This window comes from Papaver somniferum, unplaced genomic scaffold (genome assembly GCF_003573695.1).
Source record: "Papaver somniferum cultivar HN1 unplaced genomic scaffold, ASM357369v1 unplaced-scaffold_133, whole genome shotgun sequence".
Taxonomy (NCBI): Eukaryota; Viridiplantae; Streptophyta; class Magnoliopsida; order Ranunculales; family Papaveraceae; genus Papaver; species Papaver somniferum.
This window is the reverse complement of record NW_020622492.1, coordinates 1,003,534-1,028,576: the sequence shown is the minus strand read 5'-3', so window position 1 is coordinate 1,028,576 and position 25,043 is coordinate 1,003,534. Positions and strand designations below refer to the sequence as shown.

The following is a 25,043-nucleotide window of genomic DNA, read 5'->3' as shown; positions in this document are numbered from 1 at the left end:
TTAGCCATATCACTTGGCATTGCAGAGTTGTTAGGAGGATTTGGGCTTGGGAGGATGGAATTTGCAATCTGCAACCTAATGAAGATCTGGTGGCCTCTTACAAGGATGCAAAGGGGCGTAGCGGGATGATAAAGGATTTGTGGCTTGTCGCAAATCTTGCAATCATCACAGAATTATGGAAGCTGCGTAACAAGGCTTATTTTGAAGATATGGAAGTTCAATGGCTCGTCTTTAAGGGTAGGGTTTATCAGGTAATACGTGATAACTCAATTAGAATGAGAGGCCATATGCTTAACAATGTGGAAGAGTTGCGCATTTCGAATTATTTCAAAGTGCAGCACAGATCATGCAAAATTTCTACACCAAATGAGGTTAGATGGTCTCTTCCTAACCAAGATGAAATCATGATTTTTTGTGATGGTGCATCACTTGGTAATCCAGGCCAGACCAGTTCTGGTGTTACTTTTCGTGATGCCAATTCGGCAGTGCTTGGAGTTCTTTGTGTTGGCCTTGGCTGGCAGACTAATTATTATGCGAAAATGTGCGGTAATTTATGGTACGATGTTAGCCAAGAGGTGGAATGTTAAAAATATATGCATTCATTCAGATTCGATGTGTTGCATTCAATCTTTTCAGAAGGGTGAGCTGCCATGGCAACTAATGCAGAAGTGGAGAATTGCGAAGACTTTTTTCAATAACATCCGCTATATTCATAGTTATAGGGAAGTTAATTTTTCTGCTGATGCTTTGGTCAGGAAAGCATGTTTGCTGGATGAAGATATTTTTGAGTTTTATGAGGGTAGGCTAGGTTTCATTCTATCTGTGGAATTGAGGTTTATTTCCGTTTCAAATAGGCTAAACTAGTGGATGGCCTCACGGCTAACCACTAGTTAGGCCTAGTCCTTGTACAATTTTCGCTTTTTTCTTAATATTATTGATCGAGTAAAAAAAAATACATATGAAGCATTAACATTGGACCGCACAATGGGGAGTGTTGTAGGGCCTTGTTCCCATGTATGTACAGCTCATATAGATGTAACCAGGATGTACCTCATAGTCTATATATAGAGGCTTAAACCTATATAATATGTAACTTATCTCTTTATTGAATAAGAGTTTTCCTTTTTCTAGTTATACTTCAACATAAAATAATATGTAAACCCAGTGCAAGAATATGAAATAAATTTCCAGACGTCCAAAATCAAATCTTGACCATTCAGCGGTCATACATAACAAATAATGAAGGCCGGTTGTCGGGTATGTATCAACACTTACCTAATCTACACGGTACATTGCCAGATCAATACACCATATTTTACCAAATTTCATCCAACGAATACGAATGGTTTTTATCCAAACAATGAGAGAGTACGATTACGGTAACCAGCTAATGGGAAGGAGAGTAAACTCCATCAACCCCGGTTCTATTCTGGAGCGAGGATGGTATTGAGTTTTTAGATTTGTTGATATTACTTCACAAATATATACATGAAATTTTAAAATGAATTGCTCCACTTCTAGGGAACTTTGGGAATTTATGTCAAAATTAGGTCTAATCTCACACCAGTATACAGGTAATCATCGTAAACATATATAAAGAGAAATACATTGCTCAAATAAGACTTTAAACACAAATTCCAAAAGTACCACCCACCTTAACTTCAAATTAAACAACAAAAATACCACCCACCTTAACTTCAAATTTAACAACAATTGAAGAAGAAAAAGAAAAAGAGAAAGAAAACATTACATAGTAAACCCATGCTTAATCCCTTCCCTTTTCAAGCATCCATAGGAATTTCTAACCAAAAAGGACTGATTTTCTTAATCAAGCATGGCGGACTAGCAGTATAATCAAGGCGTAACAATGCGATCTGTCATTTCTCGAGAGTCGGCGCTCGATGACGCTTGGTGATTTCCTGAATCACTAGTATGTGCGAATTCTGAACTGGTCCCTAATTCCTGGCTTGCCAATGCAGTTTTCCTGAAGTTCTTCATGTCTGTATTGTACATACTCGTGTCATACTCTGAGCTCCCAGAGCTAATCATTGAGCTCTGTCCAGGTCTCACTCCCTCGTTCAGATCCTCTAGCGACACATCACCTTCCAATGCACGTACAATCTGCTCGACATAGTTTTTATGATATTTCAAATCCGAGACATTTTAAGGGAACATAAATATTATGTAAATCGGATTATATGTTATCTGTACGAATTAATTGTCAACGAACCTGACTCATTTTGGGGCGTCTCCTGGCAGAATGACGAATACATGCGGCAGCACATGCAACCATGCGTGCCATCTCACTAGGGCTGTAATTGTTCTCCAAACGTGGATCAACCAACTCCTCAAAGTTACCATCCCCGAGGGCACGAGTCAGTATAGGCCTAGCCTGTTCCAACATGTAAATAAGGAAGAATTAAGAGTAATATTATGAAGCAGAACGAGCAAGAAAGCTAATTTCAGCAGTATTTAAGTATCTGTATAATTATCTGAACATCATTTTTCCTACCCAGTCTACTAAGCTATCCTCCATGTACGTATTACTGGTGTCGACAGGACGTTTTCCGGTAATCAGTTCCAAAAGCATAATGCCATAGGAGAAGACATCAGATTTCTCGGTTAGTTTTCCACTCGATGCGTATTCAGGAGCCAAGTACCTGCGTTATAGAAGAAAAAAGGACAATCTCAGTATCCATATCTCCATGGAAATTCATGTTAACTTGCCAAACATATTCAAATGCATTTACTTATGGAAGTTCCCATTACCCGAATGTACCCATGACACGCGTCGACACATGAGTATATGTGTCCGAAGACAACTTAGCCAGTCCGAAATCTGCAACCTGTTTGTTTTCTTGTCGTGTCATTATATGAATGATCCAAATATAGGACAACTAAAGTTTTAAAACAAAGACTTTTTTTCTTGCTGAAATCTTTCGTTCACATACCATTGCCTCAAAATTATCATCGATGAGAATATTGGCAGCCTTAATGTCACGGTGGATGATCCGAGGATGACCTAGTAATACAATCGCACAGCACATGTAAGTTTCAGCTAAGCAGTATAAAAAAAACGCCAGAAGAAGGAAGTAACAGAAAGAAGCAACGCAAACAGAAGGTATGAAGTTGCTTACAATCCTCATGGAGGTACGCCAGTCCTTTAGCCGAACCCAGTGCAATATTGAGCCTCTTAGCCCAGTCCATGACGGGACAATTCTTTCCTGTTATTAACAACCATTCAAAAGAGCTCTGAAGTTAGGTAATTTCTTTTTTGCTTACACAGTACACACCTCTTGGCTAATTTTCCAAGTGTTATCATGTTTTCATTGCAAGAAACACAACCAAAACCTCTTAGCTCATTCCTGCTTCTGTTGTGATTTTCTTTCTCAAAGGTACAAACAAACATGCGCGATGGGCTGCATTTTATAGGCAAGGTATGGAGGAGGAGGAGGATGGAGAATACGTACCGTAGAGATGATATTCCAAGGTTTTATTTGGAACGAATTCGTAAACCAACATTCGTTGTCCACCAGCAATACAATATCCAACAAGTGACACCAAATGACGATGATGGACACGACTAATGATCTCGACTTCTGCTTGGAACTCTCTCTCTCCTTGTCCGCTACCTGACTTGAGGCTCTTAACTGCTATGACTGTACCATTAGGCAAGATCCCTTTGTGCACATACCCGAACCCACCTTGACCTAACAAGTTTTCTTGAGAGAACCCATTTGTTGCCGTCTCCAACTCATTGTAGGTGAAGGTGCTCTTGTTAAACCCTAATGCGAGGCTCGGAGATGGAGGTGGTAGAACAGGTAGGCGTGGACCTGAAGAGAAATTTGAACTCATTTCACTACTGTGGGGAGGCCATCCGCCGCCACCCGGTGGAGGCATTCCTTGCCCAGGTGGCGGGCCTTTGTAACCATGGTCTGCTGATGGCGGACCGTTTTGCCAATTTTGCTGAGGTTGATTTTGTGAGCTTTGATAATAGTCACTACCTGCACGATAAAACATAGATTACATGATGAAGAGGGAGGACTAATGAGGAAAACATCCAGCCCGAATGTGGAATCCGAAAACCATGTACCTTTACGAGAGGGGTCCATATAGTATTGCATGGGATCGTGTCTTCTCTTCTTTTTCTTCTTACAGCAAGACACGAGAATGATTGCCAAAAGAAGTAGAACCACCACACCAGCCGTGACTCCAATTATAAGTGGTAATTTAGCATTGATATCATTGCTACTATTCGATGGAGGTGATGAATCTGAGTCATCCGAAGATGTAGGCGTTTTGTGGTGCGATGGTGTATGAGGTGGAGGTGGTGATAATGCTTTATTAGAAGATGGTGGTGGTGGTGGTGGTGGAGGAGGTGGTGGTGAGTTATTGTTGTTGTTGTCGTCGTTATTATCATCACTTGAAGGAGGTGGTGGCGACTTATCGTTGCCTTTATCATCACTTGATGGAGGTGGTGGTGATTTATTGTTATTCTTGTCGTCGTCATTAGATGGCGGTGCGGCGTTATTAGATGGTGAATCTTTAGGTGGTGGTGATGCCTCATCCGGTGAAGGTGGTGGTGGTGGAGACGAATCGGGTGGAGGAGGTGATTTATCATTTGAGGATGACGAATTATCTGAGGATGGCGATTGAGCAGTCACAGAGGACGAAGACATTTTGCTAATGAAACGTAATGTTCTTCGATACTCCACCCTTCCGTAACTGCTCGCCTGATTATGACCTTCAATTGAGAATCTCTAAAACACACATAGCCACAAAATTTGCATGAAGTATAAGCAAAAAGAAGAAAAAAATGTGCCACAAAATTTGCATGGAAATATAAGCAAAAGAAGCAAAAATAAATAAATAAATAAAAGGTAAAAGGAAATGCCAAACAAAAATGTGCATGTGCTAAAATTCTCCGTCCGTGCTTTGTGTTCATTAGTTGCCTATTGTTCGTAAAGTTACTCGATGGGATACAAGTGACCTGAATTCGAAACTCGTCACCATCAAATTCTTTACTGATCCGAAAAAGATCGCTTATTGTTCGAGGTCATTATCCAAGGGTTTCCACTCGAATCTACGTGCGGAACTTTCATGATTCAACTCCTTATTTACTGAAAACAAAACACAAACACAAACATGCACGAAAAAAACACAAATACGTGCATATAGAAAGATTATGCATGCACATGGTCTACGAAACAAATTGCAAATATAACCCACCGGGAAAAATGACTCCCAAGTTTTACATTTCTATGTTGTTTTCTTTGAAGGGGTGAAGATTCATATAAGATTGATCTAATCTCTCTTTACCATCCTAATTAAGCAGTGATCATAACATCTAGTTTTGGTTCAAAGAAAAACGAAACAAACACATGGAATCAAAAGGAGGGAGGTTTGTACCTGTGTATTAGAAGAGAAGGTAAGAAAAGTTGAGGTTTGAAAGGAGGAAGAGATGGTTAGTAAACGAGATTGGATGACAAGCAGAAAGGGGAGCCCTTCCTTTCCCCAAGTCACGCTTCCTCCAAAGGAGGGAACATTTACATGTAATACTGTTTTGTAAAAAAAAAGAAACTTAATGCCCACACAAGGCGCTACTTTTTCTTTTACTAAAAACTCTATTCTCTGAATCTGTGTTTCGCTTTCTTACTCTATTTTTTTTTTCTTGCTACTTTCTTGTCCCTGTTGTCTTTGCCACCTTTACTTGTGGAAGTTATAGTTTGTTACTTGTTTTACCTATTCTTGGCCTGTAATTTTTCCATTGCTCTCTCATATTTCTCCACATTTTAAGACCAAACAACTGAATTCACCTATTTATGTTAATGAAGTTATATAGACCTTGCTGAGACCAAACAACTGAATTCACCTATTTATGTCAATGAAGTTATATATACCTTGCTGGAACAATATAACACTTGTAAGATATTCAACCTTGGAAAAGAAAAGGAAAAAAAAATCCACCAATTTTCATTAAATTTGGCGGTAGTTAAAACCATTTCTTGGCGTGGAATTTAGGTCCATGGAGCAACTGTACGATTCCAACACCAAAATAATCACCCATTGTTTCCACCACGTTTTAATGGAAGAAATTGATTTGATTAAACGAAAAGTATAATACTGCCGATACATATCAAGAAAGCTACCCACCAACAAACATTGGACTGTATATGGACTCGTGTCCTCATTTGAAGACCAATTATTCCATTGCCGCTTATATCTACCGTGGTAATAACTCTTAGGGTGACGTATCTGTATCATAGTATCCAGTTATGGGAATGTTATAAATATCCTTCATTTTTGTTGATCTTGCACAAATATTCTCGAGGGGTAAAAAATAATCTTTTTCAAGTCAACTTGAGAAAGTTGCTTCATTTTTTTGGAAGCAACTTGTATAAAGTTGCGTCCACTTCTCAAAGCAACTTGTGCTAATTGCTTCCACTTTTCAGAAGATATGGGTATTTTTAAAAATTGAATAAGGGTATATTTTAAGGGACGAATTCTGAGTGGTATATAAATAAAGTTCCCAGTCGGGTTTGATTACGTAGTAACCCAGTATGACTGGTCAGGCTAGTGAACGGCCAAGATAGCGCGTTCCAGCATAGCTGGCCTAGTCGGTGAACGGCCAAGATGCCACTACACTGCATAGACTGTTAAGTGTTGAGATAGGCCAGTGATACGCAAAGATGGCGATACATTATAGTCATTAGCTAAGTGATGAAGCTTATTGGCCAACACAATGAAGCTTTATTCAGGAAAAAGGTAAGACAACGTCAAAGTGACAAATGCAACATGCGATGTTGGCATAAATTGAGGCATATCCGGAGAATTGAGTTGGCCTAAACTCAAGGATGATGCAAGAACATGGAATAGGTCAAGAATTGGCTAAGTGAAGCATATGACACATGAGTAATTACAGGTGAGTTATCAAGGATGCACAATGGAGCAAGATCATTATTTTCTTATGGTGATTATCATCGTTACAGTGTTATTCGTGCCACAATTGTCCCTTGGTTATTCAAAAAATAGTTACACTAGATTGATGTTCCATCATGAATAATTACCATCATATCCTTATTCACATTTCACCAAAAATATCAAACTGGTGAAATGTGAATAAGGATATGATGGTAAGTAATCACAATGGAACATCAATCTAATGTAACTGTTTTTGAATAACCAAGAAGAAATTGCGGCACGGTTTACACCGTAAAGATGACAATCACTATAAGAAAATAATGATCTTTCTCTATTGTGCGTCCTTGATAATTCACTCAAATTATTTTCATCATTAATACTTTTTCCAGAGTCATTTCTGTTTTTGTTTCTTGAAGACCACAATTTTCTTTTAATACAAAAGCTAAGTGAAATGGATAATAATAAAATGCATTTACCTTATAAATTAAAGGCAGTGTTGCACTAAGAACTAAGATGGTGATACATATCACATGTAACCTTGAGGTCTTGATATCAAACCCCGTTACTGGTGCTTATTTTCGCGAAATATGTAAACCAGTCCTTGACAGGCTAGCCAGGTCAGGCCCAACGAAAACCAGGTCAGGCTCAGGCTCCGGATGGGCTGTCTTAATTTCTTATCAGGCCGGGTCGGCCTGGCCAGTTTAATGGATAAATGCAGGTAAGATTTCTGACTCCTTATCCCTTTGTAATTCATCTAATACATATAAACTTTGCTAAAAACACAACATGTTCTAAACACAGAAGTATATCAAAGAATCTTGTTGTTCATGATGGGCATTTGACAGATGCCTACCGTAGCATAACTTGATTATTGGTAAATTGTGCCTCCTCCTGTAGCATGAAAAGGAGGACGCACAATATTTTCAAGAAAGGTAACCCATTCCTTCTTGACGCATAATGTATCTTGTTTTGTGTACATTCTATCTTGTGGTTATTTTCACCGTAAGGTTACTCTTTAAAAGGGTTATGTCAAGCTTCTTGATATCAACTACTTCTTTTGCTCTAAATTTATATTTATTGATCTAAGAAAAAAGTTGATTTACATTGGTCCACATGACCTATCTTGGAAATGTGTTTGGTCACAAATTTCACGTGCTCATGAACCCGTAACCATGTAGGTTCCAAAGACGGTCCAAACCTTTGGAAGTAACGAGTTAAACATCTTTAGAAGATTCTAGAAAGGATCTATCTTCCTTCAGTTTTCTTGACCTAGAAATAGTATATATATATATATATATGTACGAGGTACGCCTACCTTGTATTATATAGAAGTGCTGCAATAACTCGTGAAACATTCACAAACCATGGATGTTTCTAACATCACAAAGGAAGATAACAAGAAGATGGAGGATGGTGGTTCCACAGGAACTGTTGAGTTTTACGATAATATTGTCATCATATCCTGTTACTTTTCTCAAGAACATACAAATTCAAGACCGGTTCAGATGTCCTGTGAGTTGGTCGAAAATATTATGAGTGACATTAAGGTGGTGTTCGAACAATTGTCTGCTGCCAAAAGAGATCTCAAACTTCTTAATTCAGAATTGGGAAAATCATCTGATGATATTGGTTCTCTCAAAACACAAGTTGCAGACTATATATGAATTACAATTCTTCTTTGTTTTTTTTTCTATATTTTTTCTAGGAAACTTCTTGTGAGAATTTATTATTGGTTTTGAGGAGGATGACTAGGGTTTGATATAGCAAATATTGTGATTACACAAGATATTTCCAACAATTTTCATCTTGCATGTTTTTAGATGTATTTATTTAAATTCTAGAGTTTTTTGAAGATCAACTTGCAGATATATGTGTCCTTTACTTTTTGTAAATTGAACTGATATCTCATTTATGCTCAGAAGTTAAATCTATTATGTTTTTTATAATCTAAAGATAAAAAAACTCTTTGAGAATTTTCTCGCAGTTTCGATCTACTTGTGATCACACTTATGTGTTATTAATGCACTATACACTCCGTAAGATTTTCTTATGTTGAGTCCTACCAATTAAAATGATCTTTTTGTTTGTAACTGGTGTTGAGATTAATTTAAGTCGATGTTCAGGATACAAATCCTTGTGATTTGTTAATGTCCGAAAAAATCCTTTTTTCCAATAAAGAAAGGTCACTCATGTTGTTCTCTTGGGAATGACATCAAATGAGGGAGAGTTCTTAAATGGACTTGTATTTAATTTCTATATCTTCGTGGGGTGTGTGGCTGTGGAATTTATAAGGGATTCTTGTACTTTATATATTCTAGATGAACGCTAAGCATTTCATACTATGTGATATCATCTAAATAAAGTTGATATAAAGAATTACATATTAACTATGTTATTATGTATTATCTCTAAATTCCTTAAATCTTGAAGTATCTTTTGGTTGAATTCATTACGATCCCATGATTTTTGTACCTTTGCCAATTTTTATTAAACAAAAGGGGGAGAATTAATTAGTAGTTTCACATTACATACATATGGTTTACGGTGGGGGAGTGAATCAATATCTATAGGTTTCGCTTATTATGCAAAAGATGTAAGTATTGATTAAGGGGGAGAAACATATCAACGTAGTATTACTTCAAATTTGTGATACAATTGAACTTTGGAGAAGATAATAATACTATCTTTTTGTATAACGACGATCGAGAATATTTGTTTTCAAAGTTGTTATTGCTATGGATCTTCAACAAAAACGATGTTGAGTTGAACACATTTAGAATCATTGCAACTTGAAGTAACGAAGAATTCAAGGAGTTGAAGAAAGCAAGGAAATCAAGCATGATGGATTCAGGGAGTTTTTGAAACTTTATTATTTTTTATTCGTATGTATTAATAGTTTTATCACTAAAATTGACAAAATAGGAGATTGTTAGAGCATTTCTCGGTCGAGCTCACAAGTGTTGCTATCTCAAGCTTGTTGTCAAATTTAGTTGTCAAAAGTATATATTGATTTTTAGTCTACAAATAGTTAAGTCTCATAGTAGGATAGAAGTGTAGTTGAGAAACGGACATCGCGGCAGTCATCATTGCTTTCTACTGTTTGAAGGCGAAGATCAACCGAAGATTTTGGAGAACTTCTTCAATAGAAGGTAAGTGAAGACTGGGCCACCTTATATTCATATTTCTATCTATGAGATGTTGTCGCATAACTATTTAGAATATCGTTATCATATAAAGAATTTGGAGTCAACTTTATCTTGGTAATTAGTTCTCGAAATATATATGACTAAGCTTAATGAACATTTGTTCATACTTGATGAATTTCAGTTAAAGAAAATTTGTTGTTCATAATCTAAATTATGATTCAAGATTATCATTTGAAAATAGCCTGGAACATTGATATGTGTCATTGATGTTATTTGGGAATGTTTCGAATTGATCTAGAGAGAAATATAAAACTACTGAAAATCAGGATACATGGCAGTATGCATACCAGTTTCACAAACTTAGAAAACTGTTATAGGTCCGGAGCCGTAGTACATGTACCCAGTACACGTACCAGCGTAGCTATATATCGGCAGCGACTTAATGGTACACATACCGGTATCCATACCAAAAAAAGTTTGTGAACTCGTGAACTTGGATGTTGGTTCTGAAACCGGTGTGGTATCCATACCCGGTAAGAAAGCTGAAAAAGTTATGTATACTTCGGAACTTATATTTTTCTTAAGGTTACACATACCTGGTAAATATACTATGACAAATATAGTGACGAGTGAAAAGACGAGGGTACCCAAATATACCTCAATCTAAAACTTTTCCACCTATAAGTCCTTTCTCTGAAAGTGATTGTCTATGGACAGAGTCGAGACAATAAAACAAATCGGTTCACACTTCATGTGATCGTTTATGGATACGAGATCGAGACAATACAACAACGAAGTATGTTTACTTGATAAAAGGTTCGGACTTAACCAAACACAATAGGATTACTTATCAAGTAAATAGGAATTAACGTTTATGTAATTTACTTTAAATTATAATAACAACAATTATAATTGCGGAAAATAAAAGTAAATGACACATCAAGATTTTGTTAACGAGGAAACCGCAAATGCATAAAAATTCCGGGACCTTGTCCAGAATTGAATACTCTCAGGATTAAGCCGCTATACAAAATCAAAACAACTTCGTATAGTTGATACCAAGCAACTAAACCTATAGTTCACCTAGTTCCGTCTGTATTCCCACGCCTCCGACCTGTAATAAGTCACGTACTTGGAACAATTCCATTAGTTCGTATTCCAAACAGTAAAGGAACAACAAATCTGTTTGGTATCAACTCTTTTCAACCAAGTGATGTGAGTTCGACAAAAGGATCTTCTGTTTATCTTAATAAACTCCTTTGTCAGGTTCTTAGATCTATCTTAATATCAGCTACAAAAGTAATTGTTAATATTTTGCAATCAATACTTTTAATTACAAGGAATTGTATTGATGCCGATCTACACAACTAATCAATCTAATATACCACAAGGATAAACCGATTATAGTTGGATCCTCTTTTTACCGAAACAAGTATTGTGTACACCAAAGATTATGAACCCAAATCAGAAATCTTCAAAGTCTTCTTTGTCTTCAAATCTTATTAGATCTTCAATAAACACCTGCACACAATCAACTTGAATCTCTCGTGATCAATCACGCATAGAACGGAGTCTGTTAACAATGGATTATTACAAGACGTCTTTAGATCTAAAAATAGTCTAAAGATCCCCGTCGAAACTTCGATCTAGTTTGAGTGAATCTTATATCAGAAGAGAAGATTCTCAAGCATAAACAACTAGGTGCAATAAAAGTTCAACCACCATTAGTCAATCAAATCAATCGAAAATAAAAGATAAACCGCAATTATCTAGTTTCCCACCAACGGTACTAATAGAGCTTCTCAATCCCAAAGAAGACTTTAAAATGAGCGGTCGTAAGATATTTCGCCTACTTAGGTTACTCTCCTCTCCGAATAGGCGGCTTCACCAGTAGCAGCACAACTGAGATAGTTTTGTTGTCTCTGAGGATTAGTTTGCTCGAAATGCAAACTTTGATATTTATAAACCAAGGAAGTTTAGACACCAAGGAATTTCTAAAACCGAAAATATTCTCAAGATATGCAATATATTCCAAATTCGGTTTCCATAATTCCTGAAAATGCTTTGTCCAAATAATGACCGAAAATCTCTTAGAAAATCTCCAACTAGCAAATGCACATTACTAATTTTCATTTTCCAAAAATAAAATTAAAAACCTTAAATAAAAGATTCTCAATTTATTTTATTCGATCCAGGATTTTCTTCGTTTAGCTATTAAGGAATAACTTTGAAAAATTAAAGATAAACGTTACTGCACATGTTCAAAGTATGTCGACATCTTTACTTTGTAAGTCGTTTTTTCATACTTACAATCTTGAAACCGATTTTCCACACTTCCAAACAAGTTTAGAATTGGTTTATCTGACTTTCAAGAACTACGTGATTGATCAAGAACACTCAATCACTAAACATGAGTTTCACGGTTCTACCAAAACAAGTTTCGGTTCTACCTCCATGTGAGTACTTTGCATAGTCACGCTAGTTACCAAAATTCGGTTGACTAGGTACTAGGATCGGTTCCCCACATATATTGGTATCTAACTTGTACTTGTTGCACATGTCCATAGGATCGGTTCCCCTTTTCCTAAAAACGTGTTGCACATGTCCATAGGATCGGTTCCCCTTTCTACTAAAAACTTGCTGCACCTCATACAAGGATCGATTCCCCTTTGTGATAGGTTGCACCTCTTACTAGGTTCGGTTCCCATTTACCCAGAGTCGGTCATACCAATAACACTAAATCGATCATACCATCTCAAGTGATTACTTAAGATCGGTTTCACTAATAAAAGTCATACAAATACAAAAGTCAGGCCTTTGTGAATAGTTTTACCAAGAACATAAACAAGTCATGAGCGGTTATACTAATATCACATATTGGTAGTTCAAAAGATATGCAATGAATAATAATACCAATAATGCCTGGCGATTTCTCTTTCGATTCACGAAACAAGTTCATGAATTTACTTCCTAAAAACAAATGTAAAACATTGTTCCCTAGGATGAAATCTTCACCTTATACCCATAAATATTCACAATAGCATTCAAACGATTATGTCGATGTCTTATTTACAAAGTTTAATGGTTAAGCGATAAAGCTCATATTGTATTCCTTAAACTATGTCTAACTAGAGTATAATCATTCATGCTTCGCAGTTTTGTTTTAAATATGCACGACTTGAAAGATACTTTAGGGAATGAAACAGTTCAAGTCAAATATCACTAACCTCAAGTGGAAGGATGGTGTTGTCGTTGTATCTCCTTACTTCTTCACTTCTTCAAGTCTTCACAATACTTGTAATGTCTCATATCCTAATACTTTCAAGCTAACCTATACGAAGTTGACTCTAGTACATAATCAAGCGACTCTTTAAATGAGTTTTGGCTCACTAAAATATGACAACCAAACTTGACATACCAACGCTTGGTGGGTTCAACCGAGCTATGCTCTAACAATCTCCCCCTTTGTCAATTTTAGTGACAAAACTCTTACATCATATGGATAAACAAATTACAATAATTCATTACACATACGCTTGATTCCCGAATTCAACAACACAATAACCTGTATACATTCAATCCATAAATGTCGTTGTTGACATTATAATAACAAAGCTAATACTCCCCCTAAAGGTAAGATAGGTAGATTTTATCAATCCACGCGTCTTTGTTATTCCCTTTGTAGTCCATATAACTATAAGTATCATATGATATGCTACTCCCCCTTAGTCTATGCTTTTACTCTTTCGTTAGATAAATGTTTAAGCACCAATGACCTTTCCCTTAGTGATACCAATCAATATAAATCAATACCAGTATCTCTCGTTTACTCCATATATTTCTCCCCCTTTTTGTCACAAAATGACAAATAAACGAAAAATAAAGGACAAACCGAAAGGATCTTACAAATCTTAATAGAATCGCAACCTATAGAGTTAAGCATGAAGGTTCCACACACCATTTTTGATAACCAATATCAAAACCGAAACTACAAAGTAATTTTATTTTGGTATGTTACCAAGAAAAAAATTTCCCGAAGAAATTTTACCTAATAGTTTAGCAAACCAAAAATCGACTAAGCACCTTAGTTCCTTTGCTGAACCGATTGTACAAATACAATATCATGTTCGCTAAGACAAAAATAAAGATAATTCTCTCATCAGGTTCTAATTATCCATATAACTTAGACCTTTAAATTTTAAACAAGACAAGTACTAGGTTAGTTAACAAGCATTTCTTGTTAAGGCATTCGATTAGACTTGAATAACCGAAGCCTCCTCTTTGATAAGTCTAACTAAGATCAGAATTAACTTAGTTTCTCTTATCCGGAATTGAATTGGACTAAACAATTCATCCCGTAAAAATTTTCTTTCGTAAAGCCATAAAAAATTCGTACAAACCAAATAAATCAACTTGCATAATTATTCACCTCAACAGGAAACAATTGAAACAACATAGACATTAAAGCCCCGCAATTGCACCGAAATGTTGTAAGCCTAAACGATTGATACCACACAATAAAGCAAGATAACAATAGTTTTTATTAACCGGAACCAATTGAATCACACACACATCCATACAAAAATAATGGAATAAAACATCAATTGTACCGAAATTTTGTTAAGCAAAAGCAATAGATATACGTAATAAAATCATGCTTTTCTTAAACAAGAAAACAATTAACTAACAAGATTGTTACCTCAAATATCGCATCCTCTTCTCCAATATGTTTGCATCTTCTTCCAGGGAGAATTGATATCAAAATATCCTTATGTTGTCATCCTTATGCAAAAAAAATAAAATAACAACAACCAACCTTTACCAGAGAAAAGTTGAAAACTGGTTTTTAACTATTGTAAGCAAAAGTTGAAAACCCTGAAACACATATGCTTTTATGCTAAACCAACGATTCAACATATTGTGACTTTTTCACATATTGTTTCTATCAGAACCCTTCATGATCCTTTGATAAATCCGATCAACATGGGCTAGAACTTAATCCTCAATCTTGTAGGAAATTTAATTACGAAACCAACACAAAAAGAATGAGGTCATTCCGAGTTCGGACGAAGAAGTTATAGGAAACGGTTTTACACTCCTTCGTATTGCACCTCTCACTAGGATCGGTACCCATGTGTTGCACCTCTTACTAGGATCGGTACCCATGTGTTGCTAGTGAAAGATCACACTAAACTGTTTTTGGCATAACTTTTGCATATGAAGTCCGAATTCAGTGATTTTTGGCTCGTTTTAACCATAAAAGCAAGAGATAACATGTATGATCAGTATATATCAACATCATAAACTCAAAATTACCATTTCTATCAAAAGCTCAAAAATAGATAGAGAAGGTATGAGTATAAAAAATAAATCTCTCTAAAGATGTTAATTAGTCATAAAATAATCGAGAGATCATATGCTCAGTTTTTCATGTGCTTCCTCACCTTTAAAAAGATTGAGAACTAAGGTGAGCATGCACATTCTAACACAATTAGGTTGTGTTAAGTTGAGTGTTGTCTTTTTTGTCACGAGTGACTAAGACAGAATCATCATTCTTGACCTCTTGGTTTGTTTTCTCTTGTTCCATATCTTGTTTTTCTTCTTTGACTTGTGATGAAGAGTGTCATTATCACAACGTTCACTAGTACAAGAGATTTCAGACATGATGTCTTTCTTTAGTCTTTCAAGAAGACTCCTGTAATTATTGTCATCAACAATTAACAGCTGAGAGTCATTCTTGTGACTAACTTTTGGTCCCTTCTTAGCTATGGAGGACTTCGGGACCCGTTTAGAGTTGGGCTTCGCATGAGCAGCCTTCTCCTTCATACCATTAGGATCATTGTCCTTTTGAATATTTTGCGAAACACCCTTTCTTCATTTTGGAACATAAGATATTGTCTTTGCATTTACAAAGTTATCTCTCTTTCGATATTCGGGTCTTTTATGAGATGACCTTGTCGAGCAATATGAAAAATTTGAAGTATCATTATAATAATTCTTTTGCCTAAACTTAGGACAATAACGATCTGAGTTCTTATGAGGAGAAAACTTAGCCAATTCGTTTGATACAAAAGAAAATGCATCTTGCATCTTACGAACTTTGCATCCCCATTGCAAGTGTCCTTTATTGCCGCAATAATAACAATGCTTAGTATAAATATACGAAGTATGAGTTTTGATGTTACCTTTTTGTGGATTCTCTCGCATTGGAGCTCGATGGGTTTTCTTCTTATTCTTCTTTTCTTTGTTCAACGTTGTTTCTTTCTTGACATTAGCAGAAATGCCTTCTTTGATTACTGTTGGTTGAACACTATTCTTAGGCTTCACAGACTTTTATTCTTTACAAGAAATATGATCATCTTTGTCATCAGTGGAAGCCTATGGTTGAGAAGAATTAGTAGCTTTAAAAAATTTTACCTCTTTGTTAATATTTGAAGCATCTATTATCTTATAGCCCAATCCTCGTGTATCACGATGATTTCTACTTGCTTCTAACATTGAGGTTAAATTATTTGATCTAACATTGAACTTTTTAAGGTCCAAAATTTCTTCTTCAATGTCTTGATTTTATCAAGAACACCATCTAGATCAGCCTTAAGATATTTTTCTCGTGAGAGATATACACCTTCTTTCTCTTCAAAACTCTTTGGTTGAGAATTAACCCTTGCTTCATATTCAACAAGTTTCTTTTTCGACAAAAAGAGATCTCCTCGAAGATTTCACATTCTAATTTCTTAGAATTTAGATCGTCACTACGATCTTTAAGAAGAGAATCACCGATTTGGTAACCAATATAACATCCTTGAAAAACCTTCTTCAGTTACTTGTTTTCACGACAAAGAGGAGTCATAAGACCAACGAAATCTAAAGAGCTCAGCTTTTTATTTTTCAAAGGATTCAATAATTTAGAGTATTCTGAGGTATCCTCTTCTACTTCTCGTTCAAAATCTGAGTCATCATCATCGGAAATTTCATCCATCCTTTCTTCTAGACAAATTTTTCCAGTTGTCATCGGTTTCTATACATCATTAACAAGATTAACTTGTCTGGTAGAATCTCTAGAGATGATTTCTCAGATATTGAATCGTAGATGCCATCATCAAGTGTTAATTGAAAACTCTTGATGTCTGGCTTTACGTTAACGGAATCATTCATTAGATTCAATTCTTATAGGTTGGATCCCACCAAACACATATTGTTAGACATTTTCGTGTTTGCCTGCTCTGATACCAATTGAAAAGACGAGGGTACCCAAATATACCTCAATCTAAAACTTTTCCACCTATAAGTCCTTTCTCCGAAAGTGATTGTCTATGGACAGAGTCGAGAGAATACAACAAATCGGTTCACACTTCGTGTGATCGTCTATGGATACGAGATCGAGACAATACAACAACGAAGTATGTTTACTTGATAAAAGGTTCATACTTAACCAAACACAATAGGATTACTTATCAAGTAAATAGGAATTAACGTTTGTGTAGTTTACTTTAAATTATAATAACAACAGTTATAATTGCGAAAAATAAAAGTAAATGACACAGCAATATTTTTTTAACGAGGAAACCGCAAATGCAGAAAAACCCGGGGACCTTGTCCAGAATTGAATACTCTCACGATTAAGCCGCTATACAAAATCAAACCAACTTCATATAGTTGAGACCAAGCAACTAAACCTATAGTTCACCTAAATCCGTTTGTATTCCCACGCCTCTGACCTGTAATAAGTCAGTACTTGGAACAATTCCTTTGGTTCATATTCCAAACAATAAAGGAACAAAAAATCTGTTTGGTATCAACGCTTTTCAACCAAGTGATGTGAGTTCCAAAAGGCTCTTCTGTTTATCTCAATAAACTCCCTTGTCAGGTTCTTATATTTATCTTGTTATCAACTACCAAAGTAATTGTTAAGATTTTGCAATCAATACTTTTAATCACAAAGGATTGTATTTATGCCGATCTACACAACTAATCAATCTAATCTACTACAAGGATAAACCGATTATAGTTGGATCTGTTTTTTACCGAAACAAGTATTGTGCACACCAAAGATTATGAACCCAAATCAGAAATCTTCAAAGTCTTCTTTGTCTTCAAATCTTCTTAGATCTTCAATAAACACCTGCACACAATCAACTTGAATCTCTTGTGATCAATTACGCACATAACGGAGTCTGTTAACAATGGATTATCACGAGACGTCTTTAGATCTACCAACAGTCTAAATACCCCGTCAAAACTTCTATCTAGTTTGAGTGAATCTTATATCAGAAGAGAAGATTCTCAAGCATAAACAAACTAGGTGCAATCAAATTTCAACCACCGTTAGTCAATCAAATCAGTCGAAAACAAAAGATAAACCGCAATTATCTAGTTTCCCACCAACGGTACTAATAGAGATTCTCAATCCCAAAGAAGCCTTTAAACTGAGCGACCATAAGAGATTTTTCCTAATTAGGTTACTCTCCTCCCCGAATAGGCGGCTTCACCAGTAGCAGCACAACTGAGATAGTTTTGCCGTCTCTGAGGATTAGTTTGCTCGAAATGCAAACTTTGATATTTATAGACCAAGGAAGTTTGGACACCAAGAAATTTCTAAAACCGAAAATATTCTCAACATATGCAATATATTCCAAATTCGGTTTCCCTAATTCCTGGAAATGTTTTGTCCAAATAATGACCGAAAATCTCTTAGAAAAATTCCAACTAGCAAATGCACATTACTAATTTTCATTTTCCAAAAATAAAATTAAAAAACTTAAACAAAAGATTCTCAATTTATTTTATTCGATCCGGGATTTTCTTCCTTTAGCTATTAAGGAATAACTTTGAACAATTAAAGATAAGCGTTACTGCACATGTTCAAAGTATGTCGACATCTTTACTTTGTAAGTCCTCTTTCATACTTACAATCTTGAAACTGATTTGCCACACTTCCAAACAAGTTTTGAATTGGTTCATCTGACTTTCAAGAACTACGTGATTGGTCAAGAACACTCAATCGCTAAACATGGGTTTTACAGTTCTACCAAAACAAGTTTCAGTTCTACCTCCATGTGAGTACTTTGCATAGTCACGCTAGTTACCAAAATTCGGTTGACTAGGTAATAGGATCGGTTCCCCACATACAGTAAAAACTCTATAAATTAATGGCGTCGGGACCATCAAAATTTATTAATTAAGCGAGATATTAATTAACCGATAAATTAATAACAATTAATTTATAGATAAATTTTATATCAAATAATTAGTTTCTAAATAAACAAAATACCATATCACATCTTTTATATTTCCTATATAAATACAATATCAATATCAAATCATACTTTCATAAACGTAATATCCAATCATATTTTTTATTTCTTATATAAACATAATATGAATATCAAATCATATTTTTTTATAAATACAATATCAGAAATCATATTACTAACAAATAAAAAAATATTTTATATAAATACAATACGAAATCATACTACTAACACAAACAAATCATAAACACAATATGGCTTCTCATCTTAAAGGTGTTAAAAAATCAACAATGACTGATGAAATTCGTAGAGCATTATGCAAGCACAACAAGGATAATCCAACAACACCAAAAATTCTTACAAATAAGAAAAATTAGAGATGAAATTCAATGCGATATTGATTTTAGCAAAAAACAGAAGATAAAAAAATCATTTTTCAAAAAGTCGTCGTAAATTATTAATGTATTGAATATATATAATGCATTATTAACTTATATTTCATATGGGGCTTACACAGGTAATAAAAAAAATATTATCTTATAATTTTAGCGAATTATTAATTTGGCACGTTGTCCCCGACTCGGGACCGGCCAAAATTATTAGTTAAGAGAGTTTATTAAATAATCGAGTATTAATTAAAAGAGTTTCTACTGTATATATGGTATCTAACTGGTACTTGCTGCACATGTCCATAGGATCGGTTCCCTTTTGCCTAAAAACGTGTTGCACATGTCCACAGGATCGGTTCCCCTTTCTACTAAAAACTTGTTGCACCTCATACAAGGATCGATTCCCCTTTGTGATAGGTTGCACCTCTTACTAGGATCGGTTCCCCTTTATCCAGAGTCGGTCATACCAATAACACTAAATCGATCATACCATCTCAGGTGATTACTTAAGATCGGTTTCACTAATAAAAGTCGTACCAATACAAAAGTCAAGCCTTTGTGAATAGTTTTACCAAGAACATAAACAAGTCATGAGCGGTTATACTAATCACACATATTGGTAGTTCAAAAGATATGCAATGAATAACAATGTCAATAATGCCTGGCGATTTCTCTTTCGATTCATAAAACAAGTTCATGAATTTACTTCCTTAAAAAAAATGTAAAACATTGTTTCATAGGATGAAATCTTCACCTTATCACAATAGCATTCAAACGATTATATCGATGTCTTATTTGCAAAGTTTAATGGTTAAGCAATAAACCTCGTATTGTGTTCCTCAATACTATGTCTAACTAGAGTGTAATCATTCATGCTTTGCAGTTTTGTTTTCAATATGCACGACTTGAAATATACGTTAGGGAATGAAACAGTTCAAGTCAAATATCACTAACCTCAAGTGGAAGGATGATGATGTCGTTGTAGCTCCTTACTTCTTCACTTCTTCAAGTCTTCGCAATACTTGTGATGTCTCATATCCTAATACTTTCAAGCTAACCTGTACGAAGTTGACTCTACTACATAATCAAGCGACTCTTTAAATTATTTTTGGCTCACTAAAATATGACAACCAAACTTGACATACCAACACTTGGTGGGTTCAACCGAGCTATGCTCTAACAACGAGCAAGGTTGAAGTACACGTACTTACCTTGTCGAATATTTTCAGATGCACGTAAAATTATTTATGTGAGATAATTAGCATTTGAATAAATTTCTAAGAACACTATATAGACATGATTGATCACATTGTAACCTATGGTTGTGACTCAAACTTAAAAGTCTTAAGTATTTATGAAAATGATTAAGCTTATAGTTCAATCGGCTAGTTTCGACTAACCGTTTATGAACAATGTCTTTGTACATGGTTCAGTTGCGGTTCATCCTAACCATAGTGTATATATTGATATGTCAATCACATTTCAAAGATTCATCTAACGGTGGATATTGTTTGCTTGGTTCCTAAGCTATCTTAACTTAATCCTAAAGCAACCTATGCTTTGAAAGTCTATAAAAGGAGAACCTCAAACAACTGGGATCCTTGAATCCCAACATTATATTTGTGTGTCCTAGTTGTAAACTAGAATCGTGCTCTTCCTAAAACCCTTTTAGGGTTTATCGACTATGAAGACTTCATAGGGATTCGTGAAGCCAGGTCCAACTATATTTTATCTTGATAGCTCGAGTATCCTGATCTTGTTTGGTTGTTGAGCTTGCTCCATCAATCAAGATATATAGAAATCAAAAAGTTTTTTTTCGTTTCAGACTTTGTTGATTCCACAAGTTTAATACTTGTGAGGTGAATAATAATCTAGACTGCTCTTCGGGGAGCGTAAGTCCACATTCTGAGGTTAGCTAGACTTTGTCTATTGCTATCAATTTCCAGTCTCACAACAGACTTATTTGTGGGAGGCAGATTGGTTGAAAGTCTTTAATTGAGTTCAAGCAAGGCTGTAAAGGACGTCATATAAGGGAATCAACTGCACGGAGTCCTGCTGGGATTCAAGAGGCTTAAGGAGTGCACCTGTAACTTAATTGTTGTGAGGGTTTAATTCGATCTCAACTACATTCCAGTCTAAAGTTAATTGGTAGCGGCTAGTGTTTGTAGCGGATTAATACAACTTGGTGTTCAATCTGGACTAGGTCCCGGGGTTTTTCTGCATTTGCGGTTTCCTCGTTAACAAAATTTCTGGTGTTTGTGTTATTTCTTTTTCCGCATTATATTGTTTATCTTTATATTTGAAATATCATAGGTTGTACGTTAATCAATAAAAATAGATGCATTCATCCTTGTTTATTGGATACGACTTGATTTATTCTTGGATATTGATCTTTGGAATCGTCCAAGTACTCTCACATGCAAACCAGGTTCACGGACTTGTCTCTGTAAACTTTCTTATTATGAGAGAAAGAGGTATAACTTTAAATATTATTCCTTGATTGAGATTCATTAAGTTGAAATCTCGGATTGTATTTAAGTTTGTCCATACATGTTTTCCTAAGAAAAAGTTGGTGGTGTATTTTGGTACCCCCGCGTTATCATTGTGTACATAGTTTGTCTTATCATTTGTTCATTTCATTTCCTTTTTTATATTGTCTATGTTACTCTGTATTTTTCCATAATTATTTTTCTTCCATATTCTCAAAATATGTTTGACAGTACCTAGTTTTCTATTTACTTTGTGAACCTTTCACATTAGTTTGCCATATTTTTTGTATTAAAGGTTTGCATTCATCATGTTTCATCCAATCCACAAAACATTTAAAAGGGGTTGCACCATCATTCGAGTGGTTTTATATATTTAGTTTTATTGGGACATGATCATAAGACAGAGGACCCCATGTGTTTTATACTAGAATTAGGGAATTTCTTGTTCCATTTTGGGTTAACTAAAGCCTTATCTAATATTTGTTCGATGTTATGATTATTATCTTTATGGTTGTTCCATGTGTAGGTATACCCTGTGAACCCCAAATCCATTAAATTACATTTGTTTATCAACTTATTAAAAAATTTAGCCTCATGTTTTTTATGAAAGGAAAAGCAATTTTCTTTTCTTTTTCGTGTAAGACCACATTTAAGTCTCCTATGATTAAGGCCATGTCTTTTATGATATTCCAAGAACTTAGCTTCAGACATCATTGAGATGATTTTAGACGTCATTGATATTAACCTACCATAAAAACGGGTTAAAACTCAAGTATTGTCATTGAGATGATTTCATACAGTTGCATTAATGTGGTTGTGATCATTATCAATTACTTGAATATTACATTGTTTTTCCATATTAGACATAAGCCACCAGCAATTCCTCTTGGTTGTACTAGATGGTAGATAAAACTTTTACATGCCTTAGTGTTAGAACACTGCTCGGTCTAACTCGCAAGCGTTGCTATCTCAAGCTTGTTTGTCAATGTTAGTGATCAAAACAATAAGTTTTGATTTCTAGTCTACTTATAGTGATGTTTCGGACTAGGATATTGTGTAATTGAGCATTAGACTTCAAGGCGTTCATCGACTGAAGACGACGAACTACTAAGGAGAGCTTGTGGAACTTCATCAACAAAAGTTATGTGGAGACTAAAACTCATCTATCACTTGGAAAGTCTATTTATACTATATCTCATATATTGAGACAAAATTCGTATTAATATAAAGTTGTCGATTATATACATTTGAGATTTCGAGCTGAGATTAACTCGCTTACATATTTCTCCAAATATGTGTTGGTAAGCTTTCGCTTCAACCAAGTTCATCTTGTATTCTTGACCGAGAAGTCAAAAGATGATCATGTAAAAATCGCCGAGTAAAATCTTACATGGTTTGTGTGATACAATCATTTGGTGTAGGCTTGGAATGTTTCGTTATGATTATTTCAATAACTTGAAAATTGCTTTGATGCTAATAGTGTGTGAAAATGGCTATTGTCATCCTCTAATGATTGAAATAGAGTTTAGAATACTTAACCATCATTGGATTATAAACATAGTGTGCATTCTTGCATATATGTGATCCATGACCGGAACTAAAGTATGCATACCCGTACGCGTATTTGTAGTTGTGAAATTCCGTGTACCAAGTACACATACCGGTAAGCATACTTGCGTAATGTATAGGTCCAGGAATTTCTGCTGGGTTTTGGAAGTGTACTTAAGTATGCGTACCCGTTTGCATACTGGAGGACCCAAACTCAGACCGGCTACTTAGGTGTGCGTAACCGTATGCATACTTGAGTAGTTAAATTTCTAAAATCGGTTGGCTCATGGACTAATATATTTATATACTACGGAATGCATTCTTTGCAAACCGTGGCTATAATGTTCATGAATTTATTCGAGCGAATCAAACCGATTTTGCTTCAATTGTATTCTTGTATACTTCTATGAGAATATAGCAATATAATAACTCTTTAACTAGTTTCATTTGAGTCATTTGAACTAGTTGTGGCTAAGATGAATAAGGTTGATATGAGAGTGTTCATATAGCTAACCTCGGTTAACTACGGTTGAGCCAATATGGTGTACACGTTTAGGTACAGTTACTTAAACCTAAATGAAGGTATATTTCATTTGTGTATAACAATCTAAGTTCGATCTAACGGTTGAAAGATATTAGCTTGAATTTAATCAGGTTTTCATCTAACGGTGAATATTGAATGCTTTGTTACCAAGGTAACTTAGATTGCAAACCCTAATTTGAAAACTATATAAAGGAGAACTCTAGCAACTGGGAAACCTAATCCGCACACCTCCTGTGTGATACTAGTTGCGACTAGAGTCGATTCTCCTTTAACCTTAGGTTTTTCACGAAACCATGTAGGTTAACGACTTGAAGACTTCATTGGGATTGTGAATCCAGATCCAACTATTTTCTCTGTAATTGTGTGTTCTGATCTTACTTCTTCTATCATATTGAGTACTATATTCTCTAAGATTTTCTAGAGATTATATCTCCGATAGGTAAGCTTAAAAGTAGTCACAAACATCTTCCTTTCATCGTTTATGATTACAAAATATCTTGTTTGCTACCATATAATTAATATTATTGTGAGATGATATATAATACTAGGTTGTTCTTCGGAAATATAAGTCTGGTTTATCAATTGGTTCGTGTGCACCTCGATTTATCAAAAGACAGAACAAAACTCATAGGTATTTTTGTGGGAGACAGATTTATCTATTCGAATAGACTTTTCTATGTGAGATAAATTTGTTTATCAAGTCTTCGAATTTGGGTCATAGCGACTCTTGGTTGTATGTGAGATCAGCTAAGGGA

The 25,043-nt window shown here is 35.2% G+C and overlaps 1 protein-coding gene across 1 annotated transcript; it reads right to left on the bottom strand.

Annotated features, from left to right (window-relative positions):
• Positions 1-1,569: 1,569 nt before the first annotated feature.
• LOC113333716 (proline-rich receptor-like protein kinase PERK7) lies at positions 1,570-5,642 on the bottom strand. The gene is made up of 9 exons (XM_026580146.1): positions 5,410-5,642; positions 4,094-4,760; positions 3,471-4,004; positions 3,138-3,224; positions 2,952-3,022; positions 2,770-2,846; positions 2,513-2,660; positions 2,231-2,392; positions 1,570-2,121 (listed from the first exon to the last, which is right to left on the bottom strand). The coding sequence occupies exons 2-9, from the start codon at positions 4,677-4,679 to the stop codon at positions 1,855-1,857; spliced, it is 1,932 nt and encodes a 643-aa protein (XP_026435931.1). The 5' UTR covers positions 4,680-4,760; positions 5,410-5,642; the 3' UTR covers positions 1,570-1,854.
• Between the last annotated feature and the right edge of the window lie 19,401 nt (positions 5,643-25,043).

Coding starts and splice junctions, on each gene's coding strand:
- LOC113333716 (XM_026580146.1), bottom strand. CDS start 4,679: ATGTCTTCGTCCTCTGTGACTGCTCAATCGCCATCCTCAGATAATTCG. Junction 3,225..3,470: donor CTTGGAATATCATCTCTACG/GTACGTATTCTC, acceptor TGTTAATAACAG/GAAAGAATTGTCCCGTCATG. Junction 2,122..2,230: donor GACGCCCCAAAATGAGTCAG/GTTCGTTGACAA, acceptor TATGTCGAGCAG/ATTGTACGTGCATTGGAAGG.